The following is a 26,020-nucleotide window of genomic DNA, read 5'->3' on the forward strand; positions in this document are numbered from 1 at the left end:
TAGGATTGGACTATGTTGTGGTGTTTGTTTTTTAATTTATAAGAAGTATACACTGATTATTCAAAAACAAAGCAAAAAAAGAAGACTAAAAGGGAAAGAAAGGAAGTAAAGGGACAGCAGGAAGAGAGAGAAGGAAGTAAGATAGGTTAACATAAAGTCCAAACACCTAGGCATAACTATAATTAACATTTCAGGTTTCTTGTTTCCTAAATGTAATATTTTTGCCTCCCCCACATTTGTTTAAGCTGAATGAAATGCTGCATCATACTGTGAAATTATCAACTGATATGTGTGCTTCCCCCCTTCAATTGCATGTTTTTGAACACCAGGTACAGGTCTCATTCGTCTTCCCATCTCTAAGATCCAGGCATGCAGCACTATGTTTATTGTGGTGAATTAGTGAGTCCTCAGTAGGGTAAAGGGTCCTGGAACCGGTCTTCCCCAATTCCAGCCTCCCTGGATACCACCCACAAGTGCTACATCCCAACCCCTCCCTTGGCTCTCTTTTGCACCCCACTCCCATTCCCAACCAGGGAGTTCTTCTGCACCTTCTTGTCCTGCAGGTCTGTGGAGAGTTCATAGCTGTCTGACAAGGCCTTAGAGCGCTTTATCTCCTCTTCCTCCTGCTTCCTCAGGGCGACACTGGCTGGCTGGAGACGTGCCCGCTGAGCCCAGGGAAGGCCCACCCCTGCAGGGGGGCCCCCCATGTGGCTGCTGGTGGCGGGTAGCTGGCTCAGCCGGTAGGGGGGTTGGCTCCCAGGGCTATCAACCGCTGTACTCAGGTCACTGCCTGGGGCATCACCCTCCACACTGTGGGGATGAGATAAGATGAGCCAGGATGTGGAAACAGGAGAGGCCTGCTGGGCTAGACTGAGAATGAGTGGACCAGACCCCTGCCCCCAATCCCATTCTCCCCTGCTTCCTAATATATATACGGACCCCTACACTTAGAGGTCCTCAAGCTGTCTCGTTGCCTGCACAGTCCCTTTCCTTCAACCCCCTTGCTTCCACAGCCTGCTCCTCATTCCCTTTCAGTCCTTCCCCCTAGAGCACCATCCCCAGGCACCTTTCCCTACTGGCTGTCTTCTTTCTCAGTGTTGCCCCCAGTCCTATTCACTCCATATGGCCTTACCCCTAGACCAGTCTCCTCCTGGTCCTTTCCCCTAACAGTTCCAGCCTCAAACCCTTCCTCTGATGGGCCAGTTGCCCTTTCCCAGATTCATCCCCTCATGGCCCTGCCCCCAACACTGTGTGGAGTGATTTCTCTCCTGGAGCCATCCCCAGCACCACCCCAGATCAGTTCCTTTGAAAAGTTGCCCCCTCTTGGCCCTGTCCCTGGTGCCTGAGGCCCACCCCTGCATCCTGCCCACCCAGCCCTCCCCAACCCAACCCTGCCCCTGCACCCCACCCCTGCCCTTAGCAGCTTGGATTCCGGGCCTGGCCAGTTCCCAGGGTTCCCAGGCTGCTGCCTCCACCACCGCCGCCTCTGCTGCTGCCTCTGCTGCTGCTGCTGCTGTTGCTGCTGCGAGGGCAGGGCGAGGGCGCAGGCTCAGCGACAGTGGGAGGCGCCTCCCATCCAGCATCCTCACAGGTAAAGAGCTGCCCTGCGGGGCAGCTTCCTTTTTCTCCTCATGGCCTCCTCTGCTCGGCTGAGGGAGGAGGGCAAGGGGGTCTCGAGCCGAAGGGTGGCAGAAGCTGGGCCCTGGGTCTTGCCTGCCCAGGTTACCCAGAGCTGTTGTTCTGCCAGAACTGCTCCCACGGTGCCATGGCAACCAGGCTGCCAGGGAACCCAGGTGGCGACAGAGCCCTGGTGCCTTGGGCTGAGCAGGCATGGTGAGAAGCCAAAGAGGTGGCGAGAACCTGGGAGGGCCCAAAGGGGAGGAGCAGACAGGTGGAGCACAGAAAAGGTGTGGGAGCATGGGTGGGGTTGGGGCCCAAAGAATCGTTTGGGTTTAAGGGCACAAGATTGGTGGGCTCTTGGCTGTTGAAAAGGTTTAAAAGGCCCCTCCCCAGCCCCTACATGGCAGAGGCCAGAACACAGGGCAGAGGCAAGTTGGGGTGGTTGAGGGGGCTCACTCACAGGACCTGTTGGCCTGGCAACACAGCACTCTGCACTTGGGGGCCAAGGGGGGATGGAGAGGCTGCATCCATGAGGCAGGGCCAAGGGCTGAAGTGGAGCTAAGCTCTGCCCTGATGGGAACTCCCACCCACTGCTCATCCTCCACCCTCCCAAGTGCTAGTCTGCAACAATACCCAGGGCAAAGCAGAAACAGACCCTAAATTCCCTCCCCTGGAATGGAAAACATTTTTCTCCTCTCCCTCAGGATTGCAAGATCCTGCTCACCAACCTCTCAAACCTCTCCCCTTCTAGCACACAGCTCAAGCCCAGCTTTGATCAACTGTCTCTTCTACTTATGAACCATCCATAGCTCTACTGCCCACAAGAGACAGCTCAAGCTTCTTTATCTGGCATCAGAGGTCTTTCCAAGATACAATAGACAATGCTTCTAGAGAACTAGCATGCTTAGGTACCATTCTCACCACTTCACACTTAATAACTTGGTTGCTCTTCCAAACAGCCCTATGAGGTACGCATTATTATTTATCTTTATTTTACACATAAAGAAACTAAGGCCCCAGAAGGTTAAGTAACATATCAATGGTCACATAGCTACCAATGATACAGCAAAGGATTCAAATTCAGGCAATCTGACTCCAGAGCCCACACTCAAACATTAAGTCACCAGCTCCCTACCCCCACACACCCTGAACCAAATCCTGTTTCTCCCAAATGCTCCTCAGTTTCCCATCTCCAAACCTGCTCATTTACTACCTCCCACCTATAATGCAATCCCCATCACCTCTGCCATGTGCAATCTGAGAAACCCTCCACACCCCAGTTCCACTAAGATTCATGTCATACAGCACTAAGAAGCTCTCCTGAATCCTGCCACCAGCCAGAATTTATTGCATGTGGCTGTCCTTTTATGGCACAGATTAGCTTTGGCAAAGCATACCAGCTATTTGTGTGCGTGACTCCTAGAATCCCAGCACAGGAAGCATATTTGGTCATCTCTGAGCTAACAGAGCCAAAGGCGTGGAGCAGAGTAGGCGCTCAACAAAAGCTTCTGGTGTGAGGGAGTCAGTAAATATTCTTGGGTGGCTGCTCTAATAAAACTCTTGCCCGGACTTGTGCCACAGCCTCCAACCTCCTCTTCCAATCTGTTCTCCATCCTGTGGCCACAGAGAGCATGCAAAAATATGAATCTGACCATTTTGATTTCTTATGAAAACCCTTCTACAGCTATCTATGATCTACTTGACAAACAACTGAGCACCTTTTATGCACCAGGCACAGTGCTAGGCACTAGAAATACAATATTGAGAAAGATGGATGACAGTGTTCCCTTGGGGAGGTGACATTGTGTGGGGGAAGCTGATTATAAATGCATACATACATAAAACATATATACATAAATACATAAATCTATCATTTCAGGTAGGGATAAGTACTAGGAAGGAAAACAAAGCAAAGTGAGTGCTAAAAGGTGCTGTTTTAGATATGGTGATCAGGGAAGGCCTTTTGGGGTAAATGGCATATAGCAGAACCCTGATGGAAGTGAGGGAGTGAGCTGTGTGGCTGTCGAAAGCAAGAGCAGTCCAGCCAGAGGGCACAGGTAGTGCAAAGGCCCTGAGGGAGAATTGTGCCTGGTGTGTTTGAAGAACAGTACAGAGGCCAGTGTAGTCACAACAAAGTGAACAGGGCAGACTGATAGGAGATAAGGTCAAACAGGTAGTGGGCCCCAAGAAAGACACTGAGCCCATGATAAAGACTTTGGCTTTTGCTCTGAGATGAACAGAGGAGGTATGTGACCTGATTTTGATTTTATAGGAATCATCATCAATAGGATAATCTCCAGCTTCCTCACTATGGCTATGGGTGGCTTTCCTGACCCATTACCCCAACCTGGCTACCTCCTACTCATCCTTCTATATTTAGCTCAGGTGTAGCCTTCTACGCCTGCCTACCTTCTCCACACAGGCTGGCTTACAGACCCTTTGTACTGCTTTATAGCTGTGCAGTCACCTCTATCCCTAGGGTCAGGGAATTAATTATCTCAAAGAATCCTCACAACTCATTGAGGCAGGCACTATTAGCCCCATTTTATAGATGAGGACATGAGGCACAGAGAGGCAATACAAACTTACTCAAGGTCACACAGCTATTTAGTGAGAAGTCAGGATGGAAACCCAGAGCCCAGGCTGTCTCTATGCTCTCTCTATGGTTGCCTCTCCCACTCCTGGTTCTGTGCTGCTTCCAGCTCTCCACTCTCTGGCAATTCCTCTCTTGAGAGCTCGGCCCCTGTTTTGTTTGCAAAGGGAACAGTGGTGAGGACATTAGGATATAGGCACAGTCTCCCATGAGAGGGCCTGGCACAAAAGGGAGAGTGCTTGAGGGATTGCTTCTGACACCATACACAATGCAGAAGAAATGGGAGCTGGGGGTGAAAATCTCTCTCTCTCTCTCTCTCTCTCCTATTCCCTCCCTTTCCCTCTCCCTCTCTCTGTCACACACACACACACACACACACACACACACACACACACACACACAGCACATGTTGTAGAGTAAGAAGTTGGATGGGAGCCAGGTGCAGGTAGTGCATGCCTGAAATCCTAGCTACTCAGGAGGCAGAGATCAGGAGGATAGAGGTTTGAAACCCAGGCAAATAGTTCATGAGACACTATTTTGAAAAAAATCCATCACAAAAGGGCTGGTGGAGTAGCTCAAGGTGTAAGCCCTGAGTTCAAACCCCAGTACTGAAAAAAGCAAAAAAGAAGTTGGGTGGGTCCTGGCAGCCATTTACCACTTATGTGAGCCTAGGTATGAAACTTTCCCTGTCTGTACCTCAGTCTTTCATGTGTGCAAGGCTCAAACAAATGTAGTTCCTTCTTTGGATTCCTGGACTTCAGAAAGGGTCTAGGAGACCCCTCTCGCTTTCTGAACTCCTCCCAGCCAGGAACAAAACATGTGCACATGTACATACATACATGTTGCACAAGCACAAAAACAAAGACACATTCAAAGGCTAACAAATCTAGAAACAAAAGCACACATCCACAGCCACACAAATTTAGGAATGAATAAATGCACACACGCACACTCACACGCCCATATGCACTGTCTGCTGCGCTATTCTGTGGGGGAAATGAGAGCATCCTTTGCAGCGGGGAAACAATCCGTGTTACACAAATAACCACAGTCCAAAGCGGAAAGTTATCAGGGTTGGGGAACAGAGGAAGTGCTGGGGGAGGGCAGGAGAGAGATCCCTTCTGCATGGGGGTGGCTGAGCAGGATAAAAATAAACTCTCACTTACTGTGCACCTTCCCTGTGTCAGGCATTTTCCACACATTATTTAATCTGCATGGCAAACATGAGGGAAGAATTAGGATTCCTATTTTACAGAGGAAGAAAATGGCTCTGAGAGGAAACGTGACTGCCAAAGGTCTCAGACCTATCAAGTGGCAGACTGGGGGGTTCAACCCCCAAAGCAGGTCCTCCTGCTGCTTTTGAAGCCTTATTGGGGAGGAAGATTGTGGACTAAGCCTTGCCTAGGAGAAGCTGGAAGAGATGAAGAGTGAGGGAACTGTGTGAGCCAAGACTTTAGGTGGAGGGGAAACAGGACAGGAGGATCCCTAGGGATTGGAGGCTAGCCTGCCATGGTGGAGAGAGTCACTGACCCTCCCTGGATGCTGCCTCTGATGGGAGGTCTTTCCCTCCTTCCCTTTATTGGCACTTCCTGGAGCCAGGCAGCCAGCAGGAGATGGGATCAGGATGTAGTTGCCATGGAAATCAATGGGGCTGTTACCATGGATACCGTAAGATGAGGGCAAGAGGAAACAAGGGATGCTGAGGACTATTCCCATGACAACTGAGGCTGGAAGAAGGGGACCGGAAGTGAGAGACAAGAAAACAAGACAAGGAGGTCAACACACTTAGACAGGGCCAGGGGCTATGGCCTCTGGAAGGAGAAGACTGGGAAATAAGATTGGAGTCAGTAAACGGTGACAGGGATACAGAACAGCAGTCACTCTCCCTCCTCTCATAGCTCTTCTGCAAGCTGTTTCTGCTGTCCAATCTCAGTGCCACAGGGATTCCAATCCCGAGCCTGGCTTGGCATAGAAGCTGACAGGGGAGAAGGAGACCAGCTCAAGGACTAACTGGGTAGACAGTTGGCAAACACAGGCTCTGGAAACCTGTAGAACTAGGCTGGAATCCTGGTTCTGCTTCTTTACACCCCTAAAAATAGTAGTCGCTTACTGAGTGCCTCCTTTGTGCTAGGCCTAGCAACTATGCAAGGTCTGGGTTAAACAACCCTGACTTTGAAGGAGATAACACAGATGATAAAACTGAGGCAGAGAGAGATGCCTAAAGTCTCAGAGCTCAGTGGTGTTGGAGCCAGGATTCAAGCAAAAGTATAGTTGAATACATAAGGCTAGGGATGTAGCTCAGTGACAGTGATTGCCTAGCATGCATGAGGGCTTGAGCTCATGAGTCCTCCACCCCAGGAATGGTCAAAAAAAGTGAATCTGAGCACAAAGTTAAGTTTATGTTCTTCCCATCCCTTCCATGGTAGAGTCCTCACATTCTGCATCTCCCCATCCTTCCCATAGTGGCATACAAAAGGCCAGACATTTGGTAAATATTTGTGGAGTGGGTGAGTGAGGAAGCCACCCTGGAGGAAGCAGGAAAGACTAAAGTTAGATGGGAGAAGCTTCTGATTTCAAGAGCAGTGACTCATGGATTTGGCTGGCCAAGGGCAGAAGAAGATCCACAGTGCTGTGGTGGACTTTACAAATCAGGCTTTATGAACCATGCCACAAATCTAAGTTGAGGCCCAGGCAGTTAAGGTGACTTTCCCTTGGTCCCCAGGATAGGAATCTCCTACCTTCGAGGCCAGGGTCCCACTTTGAGCCTCACAACACTCCCTCCCCCCATACCTCCTACTCTGTCCTATGTAAGTTTCAAAATATCAGCCAACAGCAGGCTACTCCCAATTCTTAGACTATGGCAAGCTTACCCACATTTCCATGGTTGCAAACATAGACTTGCTTTGTTCCTCCTGTCCAAAACATCTTTGCTCGCTCCTTCACCTCTGGGCTTGACCAGCCTGAGTGAGCTCATCTTCAGCTTTTAGTACCCTGAGCAGGTGGGTCTTCCTTTAAAGGCAGTTCTGACTTACTCTCACCCTCACAGAACCCAACAGGGTCAACTACTGCCCCCTTTCTGTCTCAGACATACCCATCTCATGGTGGCCCTTATTACCAGCTAACTTGGGATTCTCCTGAAGTGTTCATCCCCCACTCCCTATCCCCACACATATTTCCCAAGGGCAGTAGCCTGGTATGAGTCACCTCCAAGGACCCGCTATGCCCAGGCCAGGGCCCAGCACACATCTGTTGCTCAGCAGGTACCTTGATCCCCTAAGACCCCAGGTAGAAGTCACATGTGTCTGTATGTGTGTGATCATCCTGCCTGACAACCATCACCCTAAAAGCCACAGCCTTACAAATTTAAAAGTCACACATACCCAGCCTTATGATTACCTCCACCAGACACACGCATAGAGATTGCCAGGCCCAGAAAGTCGCCACTTCACTCAGCAACCTCACATTCTCAGAATTCCTCACACTCAGTATCACGTAATCACATTCCCTTAGATACACAGCAGCTCACACAGTCTCCATACTGTGACAACTGTATGGCCTCATGCAAAGACATGTACCTGAATGCAAGGACACAAGGAGACATATTTCTCTCATCATGGATATAAATATAACTTGCTCCCTTCCCACAACACAGACCCTCTGCCCAAGTAGGCCAATTCAGTTGCCTAAACAGGAGTTTCATGACAACCCAGAGAGGTTCTCATTGTACACAGAAGGAAAATAAAAGCTCAAGAAGAAAAGACTTGGGCTGACGGAGTGGCTCAAGTGGTAAAGTGTGAAAGTATGAGGCCCTGAGTTCAAGCCCCAGTACCACTAAAAAAAAAGAAAAAAAGAAGAAAAGACTTGCTCAAGATTATATAGATCATCAGTGGCAGAACCAGAAGGTAAACTCAGATTTGTCTAATGTCAGAGGTTTGGAGAGGGAAAGTTGGGACATGAGTCTACTTCAGACTCCTGACACAGACACATTGTGGAAGGTGGAGGGGGTTATGAATCCATAAAGGTCACTGTCCACTCTCCTGCTGGTAGCCTCCAAGGAATCATAGGAGTCATAGCTTCTAGCCAGGTGTAGAGAATATTTAGGGTCACTGTATCTGAGGAAATGGCCTCCTTTCAGATTCAGAAGTCCCTAAAGTTGTAGAATTAGAATCTTAAAAAAACAGAATCAAGGAATCTGAACATCAGAAAATATTATAACTACATCATAAGAATTTTTTTAATGGTACAATCATGAAATCTTAAAATCACAGATTGGAGATTCCAAACATCACAGCACTGTAGAAAAAGAAATCACAAAATTGCATGGAATGTGTCCCAGAGTCCTATCTTAAATGCACACATAATCATCGCTTCTTAAAATGGTAGTATCTCAGCCTCACAGAATGTCAGAGCTAGAAGAGCTCATGGAGACCCTCTGATCCAACCTCCCTCCCAATTTTCCGCATGGGGAAACTATGTAGCAGAGAGGTCAAGGGATATGTCCAAGGTTAGCCAGCTCAGGCTGCCTCAGGCTAAGGAGCTGAAGAAGGTAATGGGAGTGCCCGTGTTGGGAGCCATTCACACATTTATTTATTGAGTGCTTCTGATGTGTTGACAATACCACAAAAATCGAACTCTACTCTGTCTCCCAATCCCTGTTCCCAGCCCTGGGATTGGAAAGAAGGCAAGGCTCTGGTGAGGATGGGGATGGGGATAGGAGAGTGAAGTGGGGTGGAACATACATCAGACAGAGAGAAGAGATCAGCTTTTATTGATGGAAATTCCTTTGTACACAGCAACACACACTCTGAAAGCCCTTTTCCTCCTGATAGTATTTACAAAGCACTATGGGAGGGGCTGGGGACATGGGGCGAGGCCTTCAAGCAGTGGAGGAAATGGCAGCAATGGCCACAGCAAGGGAACAAATGACGGGGAACTAGGCAGGCTGGGTCCTGCCCCCGTCTGGTCCTCTGAGCCTAGGCACCCTGCATCTCTGTTTGTGCTCACAGAGGACAGAGGTAGGTCCTTGGGATGTCATTTGGAGACCTCTCCAGGAGTGGCAGGTTCCAGGGTGCCTGGGAAGTGAGAGTGCAGGTGCAGGAGGGTCTGGGTTCCAAGCTCCAAGCTCTGCTTCTCCCACATTTTGGTCAGACTGAGGGCTCCAGCTCTTTTTAATGCAGGGGCTGGAGCCCAGGGAGATAGCAGTAGGGGTAGGGATTCCAAGAAGGAGGTAGGGAGGAAGGGGCACGATGCTTGCCCATCTGATTTCTGAAGCAGGGGACAGGGTCCCATGGGGGATGTGCAGGGGCTGGGGGCGGGGGCTGGTTAAGGCTTTTGCTTCTGCATAGAAAATGGCCCTTGTCCTCTCAGTTACCGAGAGGAGGGACTACTGCACTCGGAGGCCGGACAGCAGAACTGGTGAGCGTCTTCCTCTTCCTCTTCCTCAGTCTCCTCCTCCTCCTCCTCTTCCCTGGGGCCAGGAAGGGCAGGGTAGAGGCCACAGGCGGGCGGGTGACAGAGAGAGGCAGAGGCATTAGTTTGCAGAGCAGGGGAGATACATGAAGGGCCAGATCGGGAGGTGGGGCTAGATGGGGGTCCAAACAATGAGGCCAGTGTAACAGATTAGCCAGGGCCACACCCAACTCTGTCTCCAAGAAGCCTGTTGTTGGTCCCCTCCTGAAACAGCCTTCCCTCCCACCGCCAGCCTAGATTCAATCTTAAGGTCACCCCCAGAGTATATAAACTCCATTTTTGACTCTGGCAGGTGCCCAACCTTCATTTTAATATAAATAATAGCAACTTTTTCTTTGCTGCAACTTTGTATACATTATTTCATTTTAACCCCTGCAACAACTCTGCAAAATAGGATTTTAGAGATGAGGGAAATGAAGCTCAGAGAGGTGTGAGATAACCTGATCGAGGTAATATAGCCAAGCAAATAAGAGGCAGGATTTGAACCCAGAGTTCTTGGAGCTTGAAGTCTCAGACTCAATCCTTCCTACCAGGTCCTCTGGGGGAACTTGACATTATGTCTAGAAATCTACCCTGCCTTTGAAGGACAAAGATTTGTATTTCTTGAGGGTTCAAAGTCAGGAAAATAGGAGCTACTTAGAAATGGAGTGTGGAAAGTCCATACCTTTGGAAGCAAAAAGACCTGGGTTCAAATCCCAGCTCTATAAGTGCTTTTAGATTATGTGCCCCCAGGCATTTTATTGCCCCTTTCAGAGCCTCAGTTTCCTTACCTGTAAAATGGGGCTTATGATGCCAAGCTACCAGGGCTATTGCAAGGTCTACAACATACATCAAATGCCTGGCAAACGATAGCAATGGGAACATTCTGGGACTTTGTTAACTGCTCCTAAACTGAACCTAAGTCCCACAGTGGCTGTCTGCCCACACAGAAGCAGCCACTGTAGGGGCAAGAGTCATTGTAGGAACAAGTGCCTGTCCCCAGGGTACTGCTGAGCAGTGCCAGGGGCCAGACTACACATGACAGTCAGTGGAGCTGAGCCACAGTTTCATGGGTGAATAGACAGACAGTAGGGCTTTGAGGGTGGCTAGGTGCCTTAGAAGTGAAAAGGTGATCTTCTAGGGACAGCCAAGGAAACAGTAACACTCCATTCCCAGACTCCTTGGCTCAGAGGATGCAGTTTAGTATGGAATCCAGGAAATGAGAGATTGGGGAAGAGATGGGGAGGAAAGCAGACAGGCAGGGGAAGGCACTGCTGTCCATTGGACAGGCAGACAAACACATGCACGCATGGCACACACACACACACACACACACACACACACACACACAACACACACCCTTCTTGGACTCAGAGCTCCTTCTGACACATTGTTCCACACACTCACTGAGTCAGCAAAATCACATGAACCAGGACTTGAGTCTTGGGCATCTGAGTCTCATTCCTCATCTATAAAACAAGAAGAAAATTCCACACCTCTTAAAGCTGTCATGAGGAACAAATGATAGTCCACTTCTACTGCTCACTCCCCTGTTATATAGGCCAAGCCCCTGCTACTTCTCCCTGGATTTCTTTTCCCTACCTTTGTGGACCATATTAGCCTTCCTAAAGAAAACCTTTGAGCACCAATCTCTTCTGCTCACCCATCTTGGCTCTCCATCTGGATAAAGTTCAGACACCTCAGGTTGGTATCCAATGCTCTCTCATCATATAGCCTCACCTGGCTTTTCCTGTCTGATGGAGTCAGACAGGTATGGGTTTTAATACTAGCCCCATCACCTACTAGCTGGGTGGCCTGGGGTCCATTTCACCAATCTGGGACTCATTTTCCTTAGCTGCAAAATGAGGAAATACCTATCCTGTAGGGTGTGGTAGGATTAAACAAATTCAAGTATACTAAAGCACCTGCCACAGGGGAGGGGTGGTGCTTTAACACACCGTAACTATTCTTATGACTGTCATTACAGGTGACATCAGCATTATCCTACTCACTCATGCCCAGTCTTTATCAAACTACCTGGTTCATTACTCCATCAGCACACCCAGCCTTTTCATGCCTCTATGCCTTTGCTGATTCTGTTTCCTGTCTGAATTTCATTATCCTGCTCAAATGCTGCTTCCTGCAGGAGGTCCTCCCTGACTCTTAGTCATAAGTATTGTTTGCTCTCTTTTGGCTCCAGCATCCACATGCTTGGTCAAGGCTCTTTGTTGGTTGCTTTGAACTTTCCTGAAGCATTTCTATCACCAATCCCCTCAATGTCCTTAGATGTCCACCACCTCCATTGTTTTCCTTCTCTGTGAAAAAGATGGGGGCCCTGTACTATTTAAGGCCAGTCTCCACCTGGGCTCTGGAGCCCATCTCTGTTACCTCCTCCACAACAACCATCCCCTCTCCCTCCCATATTCTCAACCTCTCCCCCTCTGTTGCCTCCTTCCTGTCCTCATTTATAGAAGCTCAAGTCTCTACCATCTGGGAATAAAAACCCTCTCTCTGCCCCCACATCCCCCTCTGTCCCTCTCTCCACTTCACAGCTAAGCTTCTTGAGAAATTTGTCTACACTGGCCATCTCTGCTTTGGTACCTCCCACGAGCTCTTCAACCCACTGCAATCTGCCTTATATGCCCACCAGTGCATGGAAGCCCTCCTGATGGTTAAAGCCAACAGACTTTCTTCCACTCTCCATAACATTTGACACTTGTTAAGGAGGCCCTCCTCTGCATGGCCCCTTCCTGTTCTGTGTGCCTGCTCCCAGCTGGTTTTTCTCCTACTTCTCTGACCTACCCCCCAGTCTCTTCCTCTACCCATTCCTTCTGTGTTCGTCCTCTTACCCAGTGGTCCTCTTTCCCAATTCTGCTCTGGTTCTCTTCTCTTTCATTCCACACTCTCTTTCAGTGACGCCATTCCATTTCATAACTTTAGGTGTGGCTCTCTGCAGCATGGATCTTGATGGGTCCCAGACCCATCAAGCCTAATGCTTGTGAGACAACTCAACCAGGATGGCTCTTAGGGCCCTGAGAGGTCAGAGGGACCTCTACCTCAATCTTACCACTGCAAACCTGGCCTTCTGCATTTCCTACCTTAGTGAAAGGCATCACCATACACCAAGCTACCTAAGCCCAAAACACACCTGGGAGTTACCCTGGATTCTTACTGCTCCCTTAGCAACTCAGTCACTAAATCCTGCTGATTCTGCCCCCTAAAAAACTCTAAAAGTCTGTACACAATCGGCTGCTAGCACCTCATCTTCTACTCTTTCTTCTCCTCATTCAACCTTTCTCTAATCACACTGGCCTCCCTGCTGTTCCTTGGCACTTTATGTTCCTTCTACCTGGAACAGATAGGCACATGGCTCCCTTACCACTTTGATGTCTCTGCTCCCAGAACTACGTTATCAGAGAGGCATTTCAACATTCTCTATCCCTTCATTTTTTTTTTCTTCATTATACTCATGAACACCAAACACATTCTACATATGTATTTATTATTTGTCTTACCTACTATAAGATCCATCAAGACAGGTATCTGTTTTGTTCACTGCTACATCTCTAATGCTGAGCACAGTGCCCGGCCCTTGAAAAATATTCATTGAATGAATGAATCTATTGCCAGGCCTTAACATTCCAACTTACTGTGAGGTCCACCCTTGCTCAACTCCATCTCCTCTCTCACCCCCATTATGTCCTCAATCTCTGACTCCAGTCCTCTCTTCTCTTGTACCCAATCACCTCTTGGTCCCTCTCTTCTGCTTTATCTTCACTGCCACTTCCTTAGTGCCTCTCTTGCTCTCACTCTCGCCCTCTCATTCTGCCTCCTCCCTAATTTCCCTTCCTTCTAAAATGCTAATTTCATCATGCTACTTTTCATACTCAAGAACTGCTCATGGCTCCCCAGCTGTCTGTCTTCCTAAAGAAAAAAAAAAAACAGGCTAGGCACTGGTGGCTCACACCTATAATCCTAGCTACTCAAGAGGCAGAGATCAGGAGGATAGTTGTTCAAAGCCAACCTGGACAAATAGTTTGCAAGATCCTATCTCAAAAAAACCAATCACAAAAAGAGGGCTGGTGGAGTGGCTCAAGGTGGAGGCCCTGAGTTCAAACCCCAGTGCTACAAAAAAAAAAAAAAAAAGCAAGCCTGTACTCCCCAGACAGCTGCTCAAGGCATACCTAATCTCTGTATGCCTCTGATGTTTCCATCCACCCTTTCTCACTTTTTAAGTTCTGTGTAGACCCTCAGAGGATCCTCCATCCTCTATCTCTACTTTCTTTGGGAATCTTGTTCTGACTCACAACATAGAAGTAATCCTTCTCCAAAATCTATAGAGAAATAAGTGTCTCCAGGGTTACCTGGGATCTTGAAGAAGCAGGAGTAGGATGCAAGTTAGTAATGATGTTTGAGAACAAGGACTTTGGGTATTGAATGAGCATTAATAGAGATTCCATCTGGACTCATGTCTCTGTTAATGTCTATACATATTCTTGTTCTCTCCCTTCCTTTCACCTTCTTCTATATCCACAACAGTTTATATCACTTGACCATTCTGTTGAAGCTATCTTCTGAATAATTCTTAATGAATTTGGATTCCATAATTTGAAATTAAAATACCTCTATATGAATGGGGCCCACTGGAGTCATGCAACATAGGAGCCCTGGTGAAATCCATCTCTTCTATGCCAATACACCAAGTTAAGCCTTCTAGTTGGTCTCAATGCATGCAATCCATTTTTTATACTGAATGTTAATATGATGTTTCTAAAACACAAAGTCTCCCACTTAGAATTCATTCACATGACACTTTGCCACCAACATTGGTTCTCAATGTTTTGGGGGGACAAAAATCTGTTTATATATTTAACAAAAGTCATGAATTATCTCCCCTCCAAAAAATATGCACATAAATACATACATGCAACATTTCACATCCAATTTCAGAAGATTAATGAGCCTCCTGAAGCCCATCTGGGGCCCATGTGCTCCAGATTAAGAACCTCTGGCTGTACCCAATAACCTCCAAGTTATTCTGCATATTTTATTCTTTCTGCTTAGAATGTTCTTCCATAGTTCACCTTTCTGTCTCTGACTAACTCTTACTTATCCTTTAAGACTCACCTCTCAGGCTGAGTTGACCTGCACCAACCCTAGACTGGGCCAAATCCCTTCCTCTGGGCTCCTATCCCCACCATCATGTTCTCCTCTGTCATAAGCCTTCTCAGTCTCCCCAACTGACTGGGGACTCATGGAGGACAAGAACCATTTTACCCTGCACAGGTCCTGGTCACAGCAGTACTATGTATGTGTCTACTGATAACATTAACTCTGTTGAGGGCTCCTTATATGTCACGCACTTGGTGAGGTACATTCTGAATGGATTCATCTGAATGATCTCATCTATTCCTCAGTCAATGAACCTCATGCTACTGGTAGTATTCTGTCCTTAACAGAGAAGGAATTAGGCTCAGAGATGTGTGAAGTGAGTTGCTGAGGTCACCCAACTAGTGAATGACAGAGTTGAAATTGAGACTGCTATGGAGACTTCACTGGCCTGGACTGTGAGATTAAGAGACAGCATCAGCAAGAGAACAGAAACAAGAATTAAGGCCAGAATTCCTGACCTAGACTCCATTTCCCAAGACCATCTCCTCTCATTTTTCTTCCCATATTATTCATGCCAAGACCAGGCTCCTGGCTCTCTCCTTATGATATAATTCTCTCCATACCAAGTACTACTTTCAGCCTCCTCATCCCAAATCTGCTGTGGTCAAGCCCATTCTTTGTTTCAGAACCATCTTCAGACACAGTTTTAGATTTAATCCAGTGCTACACATAGGCTAGGGGGAAAACAAAACAAGGGTAGTCTCTGCTTTTCCAGAGTTGACAGTCACCCAGGACTTTTATATGTATCATCTCCAATCCTAAAAACAGCACTAAGAGACAAGTGAGCATTAGCCCCATCACACAGATAAAGAATAGAGGCTCAGAGGCTAAATGACTTGCCCAAAGCCACAGAGGTGGTAAGTGGAAGAACCTGGTCTTGAACAAAGGTATGGACTCAGCTATTTTCCCCCCATGAGGTCATCCTGCTCGGAAGAGTCAAGGAGTAGACAAGACCATATCTGGTTGGGGGAGAGGAATGAAAAAAAGTTATTACTGTTTCAGGACTGAGTTCAAATGTCCCCTCCTGTGGGAAGGGGCTCCAGATGGGGTTAAGTACCCCTCGTCTGGCAGTCTTCTCAACCTAATCTGTCCCATCTCAAACTACACTATACTGTCATTGTCTATGTGTCTTTCTCCCTTCTAGACTTGAACTTCCTGACCAAATCCAGCACAAGGCTAGCTTAAAGGAGCCAAAACTACTTGCTGAATGAATGAGGTGGTATCTGAGCTAGTCATTAAAAGGAAAGCCACTATCTGTACAGTTGAGTACAGGGAAAAGGTATAAAGGAGGGAAATGAATTAGCAAAAGCAAGGGAATGGGGCAAAGGAAAAGACCAATAATTTTGAAATTGTGACAGCATTTTTGTAGCATGTTTTCATTGTTGTTAAGAGGGGCTTCTTTTCTTTACCAAAACAGGATCACACTAATAGCCCAGTTCTGCAACTTACTGTTTTCTTTTTTGGTGGAACTGGGGTTTGAACTCAGGGACATGCTTGCTAAGCAGGCTCTCTACCACTTGAGCCACTCTACTGCAAACTTGCTTTTTTTTCATACATCAGTCTTAGAGATCTTACTATGACACTATACAGTCATGTATCTTTTACTTTTGATCTGCTACAAAGTAATCCAAAGTATGAGGTATATAATGGACTAAAAGCTGTTCCAACCTGATAGAAACTGAGGTTGTTTTAATATTTCGCTATCAAAAGCAATGCTACACTGAACATCTTTTTGCATACATCTGGAAGAACTGTTGAATGATATATTCCTAAAGATTAATTGCAGGGTCAAAGGAATGCACATTTTATTTAAAGTGTGGATACAAGTTATACCCATTGCTTTAACATGTATATAGACTGACTAAAAATAAAGATTATTCCTACTACTCATACAACCCTGTTTTTATTCTGAGATGCATACCTCATGCAACTATATATATATATATATATATATATATATATATATATATATGTTGGTGGCACTCAAGTTTGAACTCAGGGCTTTCCGCTTTGCAAAGCAGGTGCTGCACTGCTTGAGCCACACCTTCAGTCCATTTTGCTCTGGTTATTTTGGAGATGAGGTTTCATGCACAAACTGTTTGCCTGGGCTGGCTTTGAGCCACAATCCTCCCAATCTCAGCCTCCCAAGAACCTAGGATTTGGATAGACTTCTCCCTCCCTCCCTCCTTCCTTCCTGTACTGGGGTTTGAACTCAGGACCTATATCTTGAGCCACTCTACCAGCCCTTTTTCATGGAGGGTTTTTTCGAGATAGGGGCTCATAAACTATTTGCCCAGGCTGGCTTTGAACAGCGATCCTCCTGGTCTCTGCCTCCTGAGTAGCTAGGATTACAAGGTAAGCCACCACTACCTGGCTCGCTCCTTTCCTTCCCCTTTCTTTCTTCCTTCCTTCTTCCCTTCCTTTGTTGGGACTGGAGTTTGAACTCAGGGCTTTACACTTACCACTTGAGCCACACCTCCAGTCCCTCATGCAACCTTTTAATTAAGGTTAGTCAATAGTGACATTCTACAAGAAGATGTGATAAAGGGTTGCATGATATGGCTATGTTTGCAGTTTGGATTGGGGTGTTTTAGAAAAGGCCTCTGGCTGGCCAAGTTGGGCTTCCTCTAGTAGTAGAGCCTTAAAGAAATCTAGCTCCAAGAGCATGATTCTCCGCTTGGAACAATACACAAGTTTAAGATTCTCGTAGTAACTGACAAAGTGGCCCCATAAAAAAAACTGTACCAATTTGCACTCCAATCAAGGTATCTGAGAGGTTGTTCCCCCACAAATGTTCCAATCTTTAACTTTGCTCCCTAAAAATGGTGCTTCATTATTGCTTTTGCTACATTCCATTAAACAATAGTAAGCTGCACATCCTTTCTCATTTATTAGGTAATTGTCTATTTTTTTCTTGAATCATCAATTCTGTATCTTTTTCTTATTGATTTCTGGGAGACAATATAGATTTAGACAAAGATAGTAGCAAGGATACTAAACAAAGCAACAAATAGCAAAGTTACTTTCCCCTGGCTTATTATTTATGTTTTAACTTTGTGTATACCATCTTTCTCTACACAGAAGTTTTACAAATTTTTTTGGTAGTACTGGGATTTGAACTCATGGCTTCGCACTTGCTAGGCAGGTGCTCTACCCTTTGAGCCATGCCTCCAGACCTGAAGTTTTACATTTTAATGTAGACAAAATTATTACTCTATTTTATGGCTTCTGGGTTTTCTTGTTTGTTTTTTGAGACAGGGTCTCACTATGTTGCCTAGGCTGGCCTTGAATTCCTGGGCTCAAGAGAGCCTCCTGTTTCAGCCACCTGAGTAAGCTGACACTACAAGGACACACCACCATGGCTGACTTGGTTTCCAGATTTTAGCCTTCTCCATCCTAATATAAAAATATTCTAGATTTTCTTCTGGTATTTTACAGTTGTATTTTTTATATCTGTGGTACTGGAGTTTGAACTCAGGGCCTTATGCTTGCTAGGCAGGCTTTCTTACCACTTGAGCCACTCCGCCAGCTCATGGATATAATATTTGTAATTCCTGCAGCTTTATGATAAGTTTTTGTATCAAAGGTGGCAAGTCTCCTTCATTATTATCCATTTTCAAAAATTTCTTAGTAGTTAATGGGCATTTACTCTTCCAAATGAACTTTAAAATGTAACTGCTCAATTCCCAAGGAAAAAAACATTGAAATTTTCATGATAAATGCATTGAACTTTTTGACCAAATTGAGGAAAGAGTCTTTTTTTTTTTTTAACCATATTGAACTTTCTCATCCAGGAACATGACATAATCCTTGATGAGTGCTGGGGGCGTGGCTTAAGCATGCCTAGCTAGCAAGAGGCTCTGAATTCAACCCCCTAGTACCACCAAAAAAAAGTGAATCCTTGATGTACTCAAGTCTTCTTACAGCCTTCAATGAAGTTTCATAGTTTCTATAAAGAAGTATTTCATATTTCTTATAAATTCCCAGAGATTTTATACATCTTTTTGGTAGCACTGGGGTTTGAACTCAGGGCCTTGTGCTTGCTAGACAGGCACTCTGCCACTTCAGCCATACCTCCAGCTAGAATTTTTGTTGTTATTGTTGGTACTGGGTTTTGAACACAGGGCCACTTGACCAGTCCCCAGCCTTGTTTGCTTTAGTATATTGTTTTAATATACTGATGGATTCCAATTTATAATCTTTTATTTACAATACTTGTTATGGACTTGAGGTGTGGTACTAGTGCTAGAGCACTTGTCTAGAAAGCATGAAGCCAAGTTGAATCCCAAGTACTGCAAAAAAACCCAAAAAATCCAAAACCACATTACACTGGGTATAGTGGTGTATGCGTGTAATCCCAGCTACTTGGGAGGGTGAGACAGGAGGATCATAAATTCTAGGCCATCCTGGGCAACTTAGCAAGACCTTACCTCAAAATAAAGAAAAAAAGGGCTGAGGAAGTAGCTCAGCCTAGGTGCATGAGGCCCTGAGTCCAATTCCCAGTACTGATTAAATAAATAAATAGGGGTGGAGGCTTGGTTCAAGTGGTAGAGCACCTGCCTACCAAGTACAAAGCACTGAGTTCAAACCCCAGTACCGCCAAAAAATCATTAAAAAATAAAATAGTTATTTCTCTAGTAATATATGGGATGAGGCTATAGTTTGGTTTTTATTTTCTTTTGTGATGCTGGGGATCAAACCTAGGCCCTTGTGTATGCTAGGCAAGTGCTTTACTACTGAGCTAACCCCCAGCCCTGGTTTTGTTTGTTTGGTTGGCTGGGTTTTTCTTGGGGGGGGGCATTGTTTTTAGTTTTAGGCAGTACTGGGGCTTGAACTCAGGGCCTCATGTTTGCTAGGCAGGCACTCTACTACTTGAGTCATTCCTCCAGCCCTTCATTGCTTTTATTATTGTTCAGATAGCATCTTGTGTTTTTGCATCAGACAGTGGTCCTCCCAAATAACTGGGATTACAGACACGCAACACCATGCCTATCTTATTGATTGAGATGGGGGGAGGGTTCACTACCTTTTTGCCTGGACTGGGCTCAAACCATGATCCTTCTAATCTCTACCTTCCCAGGAACTGGGATTATAGCCATGGGCCATCATGCCCAGCCTTTGTTTTGTTTTTGAGACAGGGTCTCCCTATGTTGCCCAGGCTGCCATGGAGCTCCTGGGCTCAAGTGGTCCTCCCACTTCAGCCTCCCAAATAGTTGAGACTATGGGTGTATACCATGGCACTGCCAGTTACTAGCCTTATAGCATAAAGTGGAAAAATATCCATCTTTTTCTGTTACCTGTTCATTCCAGATCTGATAGAACTTTTATCATATCAGGACTTCTAGAATACTAACTGGACCTGGTACTATTGGCTGAGGAGATAAATTTAACCATGTTTTAATTTATTGTACACCTTCAATTCTATTCACGATTTCTGTACCATCTGTAGGTCATTTTAGTAATTTACGTTTTCCTCGAAAACCACCTAGTTCAAGATTTTCACATTTATTAGTATAAAAGTATACAAAGCATTTTTCTCATAACTTTTTAATCTCCTCAGAATCTATGGTTAAACCCCCTTCCTCATACCTTCCTTCCTTTTTTTCAGTCGTATCTACAGAAGGTGGTCTACCTAGTTTGCTGATCTTTTCAAATGTTACCCATTACTTTATCAAATATTTTGTTTTGTATTTTATTCATTTCTAGCTTTATCTACAGTAATTAGTGCAGTCTGCTTTCTTTTGATTGTTCTTTTTCTGCCTCTTAAGTGGAATAATTACTTCACTTAGTTTAACCTGTCTTGTTCTCCAGTAAGAACATTGAAGACTATACATTTTTCTCTGGAACCTCTATGGCCATATCCCATAAGTTTTAATATGTAGTACTCTCACTGATGGCATTGGCTCTACATAGTCTATAAATTCCATTCCTATTTCCTCTTTAACACAAGTATTTTTAAACTTGCAAATGGGAGGAGGACCTAGCCTTTTTTGATGCTGCTGTTAATATTTCCTTTTGTTAAATTCTAATTAGAAAACATGAAACATGTTTTCCAATTAACTTGGAAATAATGTTGTTCTCCCAAGGTGTGGGTAGATTATTTCCTTTGCCTAGACACCCTTCCCCAGTCCATACAACTGGCAAACTCCAATTCATCCTTTGTAATAGCTCAAATGTCACATACTCTAGGGCCAACCACTCCAACTTCTAGGGGCAGGTTCCTGGGAAGGATTTCTTTAAGGATGGGTAAACTACAAATAGATTCTTTTTTTGTGTGCATGTGTGGTACTGGGGTTTGAACTCAAGGCCTACACCCTGAGCCACTCCACCAGCCCTTTTTTGTGAAGGGTTTTTTCGATATAGGGTCTCACGAACTATTTTCCCCAGGCTGGTTTTGAACCACAATCCTCTTGATCTCTGCCTCCTGAGTAGCTAGGATTACAGGCATGAGCCACGGGTACCTGGCCCCAAATAGATTCTGAATGTCCTCTTTGATTTCCTGACCTAATCTCTCAGGCACTCTCCTCAGACATTCAGACAACCACTTCACAGTCACACCAGGGGCTAAGGGACATGGGGGAGGTGTCTGGCAATGATATAGCATATTTGTCTGGAAGGGGAGGGATGGGGGGGAGGGATGGGTCTAGCTCTTACCTGCTCTCTGCCAGCCTGCCTGAGGGGGTAAGCTTCATGGAGTCAAGGACCTGAGTAGGACAGCAATACTGGTGTAGAGTATGAGACGCTGTGGACCTGAGAGACAGCAAGAGACAGAGAAAGACAGAGAGAGACAGGGAGGGTGGGGAGAGGGGAGGTGGGCAATGGGGAAAGGGAAGTGAAAGTAAGTAGGGGAGGAGAAAAGGGAAGGCTGAGAGGAATGGAAGAGAGGGATAGGAGACAAGGAGGAAGAAAAGATAATACAGGAATGGAGGGAAGGAGGGAGGGAGGAAGGAAGGAAGGAGAGAAAGGGAGGGAAGGAGGAAGGGAAGGGAGGATGGAGAAAAGGAGGGAGGGAGGGAAAGTAAGACAGAGGGATAGAGGGAGGGAAAAAGGAAGGAAGAGGGAAGGAAGGAAGGAAGGAAGGAAGGAAGGAAGGAAGGAAAAAAGAAAAAACCACAAAGTCAAGAAAGAGAGGACAGCACTCAAACCACAAACAGAACACAATGACAACAGGGGGCAGTAGAGACAAGAGCCAGGCTGGGCCTCCTGTGTTCCAGGTGACTCCATGGGGACCTGGGCTACTGAGAGACGCTGGGACACCACAGCAGGGAAGGGGGAAGGGAGCCCTCCTCACACCAGACGCCACAGGGATAGGGAGGAGGGGAGGAGAAAAGGGGATAAAAGAGAAGAAAAAGATATATGAGGGTATGAGGGGCTCCCCTTCCAGATGACCCCCTCATAGGAAGGGAGGGGAGGGAGTACGGAGGGAGGAGAGGATCTGGCCCCAAAAAGGGGGAAGAAGCCAGGTGGACAGGAGACACTGAAGGAGTAGAGGGAGAGAGACAGAGAGAAACTGAAAGAGACAGAAAAGGAGAAAGAGAAAGAGGAAGACAGAGAAAGGCCAAGACAAGACACAGAGAGAAGACAGGGAAAGGCAGAAAAAGCCAGAGCAGAGGAGGGGCAAGGGCAGAGGAGGCTGACAAGGTCTCAGTGGTCTTAGTGACAGGATAGGGCTGGGGCTGAGTGGGTGGGTGGAGTCCAGGCAAGGCAGAGGACAGGGTTGTTCCAAGCAGGAGTTTTTTGCTTCCAAGGCCAGTGCTGCGCCCCTCCACCCCAAGGCTGGGCCCATACTCCACCTCCCTGCTGTGCTCCCACCCACCCACCCCCCAGTGCAGGGTCCAAAGGCCCCTCTGCGGCCTGTGCCTCCCGCTTCCCTTGAGTAAAGTCCAGAGAATGGCAAAGGGGAGGAATAGGAATGAGAAAGGAGTGAGGTGAAGGGTCTGGTCTGCCCTACCCAACATAGTATGCCTGCTGGGGTCACACCAGTTGACCACAGCCAGGACAAGATGGAAGTGGAACCTGCCCCTCCAGGTCAGCCAGCCCCTGTCTCCCACAAGCCCCTAAAGGCAGGCTATATTCAGAGCCTGGCCATTCAAGAGCCCACGTAAAAGTCAGGAGGTGGCCTGCAGGCCAGGCCAGCTGCCCACACCTCACTTGCTACAAATTTGAAGATGCCCAAATCTTAGAACTTTAAAGAGAATCTTTGAATCTGAGACTTCTTATCTGAGGTACTGGGATAATCATTGTCATCAGGGCAATTATTTCTCAAGCATGCCAGTCACCAACCCAAGTCCATGACTTGATATCTCATTGTATCTGAGCCTTAGAGACCCTTAGGCTGCTGGAATGTTGGTATCAGAGAATCTCAACAGCTGGAGTCCTGCAGTGCCATGCATGCCAGGCTAGCATGCCAGGGCAACCGCCAAGCTCAGCCCTCACAGACCACAGACTGTGCTACTCAGGACTCCAAGGTCCTTACAGAGCTGGGCTCCTGGATGCTCACAGGCTCACCCACTGGACCCGGCTCCCTCCCCCAAGCCAAAGGCCTCCAAGAGTGTAAGGGAGCCAGGAACCAGGAAGCTAGTAGGCTGCTGAATCAGCAGCCCAGGAACTGGGTCTTCCTGGGCAGGAAGGGAGGGGATCAGGCAGCAGGGGCCCAGGTTCCTACCTGATGCTCCTCCCGGGGGTTTCCATGGGTCTGGGCCTGTCCCAGGGGCAGCCCCCCCTGGCCCACTGGTGTCTCCACCGTGCGTCACCACCCCCTTCTCCCCAGCCCTTCCCTAGAAGGAGGAACCAAGGAGGCGGGGCCAGAACTGCTGGGCTGCAGGCCAGGCTGCAACTGGAAACTTTGCTCCTTCCCTGCTCCCTCAGGAAGGCTGGGAACTCCTTGCAGGAGGAAGCAAGGTCCTCAGGGCCAAAACTCCAGCTGGGCCCCCCATATGCACTTCCACTGGAATCTCCCCAAGCAAGCTGTCTCACCCTGACAAACTTGTGCTACTAGGTCTATTCTCCTGTGGAGAACACTGAGATAGAGGAAGGTTCAATACTAGTAGCAGAACTCCAAGATTAGGACCTAGTTTGGTAATTCTCAAATTTGAAATCTGCCCCCTTGGCCATATCACTGCCTTGTGAATACAGAAACCTTTCAATGGAAGCTCTTCACAAACATCCTCATTCTCAGCAGGATTGGAGTATGTTTAGGAGGTGCTCTGGAATGCTCCGTATCAAAATTCAAATCACTTATTTTGGGTTATCGAGATGGGGCCCTGGCCAATATTCCTTATAACTGCAATAAACTCTTGTTCTTTTCTGTGTTGTTTTATAGACTGGCTAAGAGAAATGATCCCTGAAGAGAAAAAGCACAAATCAAAAGACACACCACTCACAATCAAGAGGCTGTTCCTCCAAGGAGATTGCCTGGCTTGATTCTACCGATGGGGTAATTGAGGCCGAGAGAGGAGCAGAGTCTCACTAATGTCCACACAGCCAGTCAGATCCAGGTTCCCTGGCTCCCTGCCTACCTCCCATGGTACTCTCTGTCCTCTCTATGGATAGCACTGGAAAAAGGAGAGAATTTTCAGGGTGTGAAGGATGCAGGTCTCCTGAAGAGGACTACAGGTCCAGCTCATAGCGTCCTATCTTTTGCATGGCCCCAGAGTCCAGGCCCTGGCTATTCTGAGCAGAAGGCGGCCCTGGGAGGGGCCAGAGGGCCAGTGATCTAGAAGGAATAGAACCTGACAGGCCACAGGCTAGCCTTCCTGCCTCCCTGCTGGGGCAGCTGGTTCCTCCTAAGAAAGCCAAAGCTGCTGAGAGAGAGAGGCTCTCTGGACGCAAGGCTGGCATCTGTGGACCCTTTGTGACCTCCTCTCCCTCTGACCACCTCCTAATGCCCAGCCTTCAGGGCTCTGTCCTCGGAGTCCGTTTTGTTTACTCCTTGACCAACTTTCTTAGCCCCATAGCAGTTTTACCTTGAGCCCATTTGCAGGTATTGTGTAAGAACTGCACCTCTGGCCCACTTTTTTCTTGGCCTGGTGGGGGAGATGAAAGACAGAAATTCTAGTCCTGGCTTTAATGCTAATGTTGTGTGACTCAGGCAAGCCCTTCCCCTCTCTGGTAAGGTCAAGAGTCTACATTTTGGTGCCTCATAGAGCTGGATACAACTTTTTAGCTGGGCAGCCCCTCTGAGGATCAGTTCGTTCGTCTGTACAACGGGAGTGGTAATTCCACCTAACAGGTTCTTGTCAGGATTCAGTGAAACCAAGTGTGCACATGACAAAAAGCCTTATCTTGAGCCCAAGGTTCTCACTCTTCTCCCAGGGAGTGTGCAGACCCATCAGAAGCCTGTTGGTTTCAGGGATAGGGGAAGACTTATGAGAAAATATCCCTTAATCTGGGGCCATTTTTGAATTCAAAGGTATCTGAGCATGTTAAATAGACTCACGTGATGACTCACCACAGACACTGCAGACCAGGCACTGTGCCAGGTGACTAAGGATCACCACTGCTCCCAGGGAGCAGTATCCAAGTGAGAGAAGACAGAATTCTGTTCCAGTGGAAACAGTAAGGGGACAGTATTCTAAGTGGAAGAAAGGACCTAGACAAAGGACCTGAGGTGCTACATCCAGGAACTGCAAAGAGGCCAATGTGGCTGAGTGGAAAAAAAAAACAACAAAACAAAGGAAACAAGGGTTAAGATAAGATGGGCCTGATCCTACAGAGTCTCAGAGGCCACAATAAAGGTCTCCTTTACTTATACCAGGAGCATTTTGGAAGCCTGTGGCTCATGGATAGGCATGAAGGGCATATCTCTGAAACCCCTGAAGTTGAATGAAAAATGATAATTTCTGGGGAGAAAATATTAATTTCCAGCTTTCATCAGATCCTCAGACAAGTTATAACCCCACTCACTAACTGCCTAGTAAATGAACCAGTGGCAGGCATCCTAGAACCTTCTGTGAGCTATCCCCTATCTCCCTCCTCCAGATAGTCCCAACCTTCCCCCATTTTTTTTAAGACAGGGTCTCATTGTGTAGCCCAGGCTGGTCTTGAACTTGTGAACCTTCTGCCTCATCCTCCTGAGTGCCGAGATTATAGGTATGCACTCCATCTTCAACTCCATCTTCAGCTTTCAGCCTCATCAAAACAGAAGTGCTTGCAAATTTTGTCTACATGCTGATGCTCTGTTCCTCA

General features: G+C 47.0%; 1 protein-coding gene across 6 annotated transcripts in view; it reads right to left on the reverse strand.

The window, feature by feature from the left end:
- Iqsec2 (IQ motif and Sec7 domain ArfGEF 2) overlaps positions 1 to 26,020 on the reverse strand; it is an 87,528-nt gene that overhangs the window by 25,124 nt on the left and 36,384 nt on the right. For 5 of the 6 annotated variants that reach the window (XR_012444557.1, XR_012444558.1, XM_074063761.1 and 2 more), the window contains exon 3: positions 549 to 810. Coding sequence is in view for 4 of the 6 variants with exons in the window: in XM_074063761.1 (XP_073919862.1) it covers positions 549 to 810 (262 nt within the window). In the remaining 2 variants the exon portion in view is untranslated. Of the gene's footprint in view, positions 1 to 548; positions 811 to 23,498; positions 23,629 to 26,020 lie in introns of those variants that run through there. The other variant, XM_074063762.1, reaches the window with a different exon arrangement.

The sequence above is a fragment of the Castor canadensis genome, chromosome X (assembly GCF_047511655.1).
Source record: "Castor canadensis chromosome X, mCasCan1.hap1v2, whole genome shotgun sequence".
NCBI classification, from domain to species: Eukaryota; Metazoa; Chordata; class Mammalia; order Rodentia; family Castoridae; genus Castor; species Castor canadensis.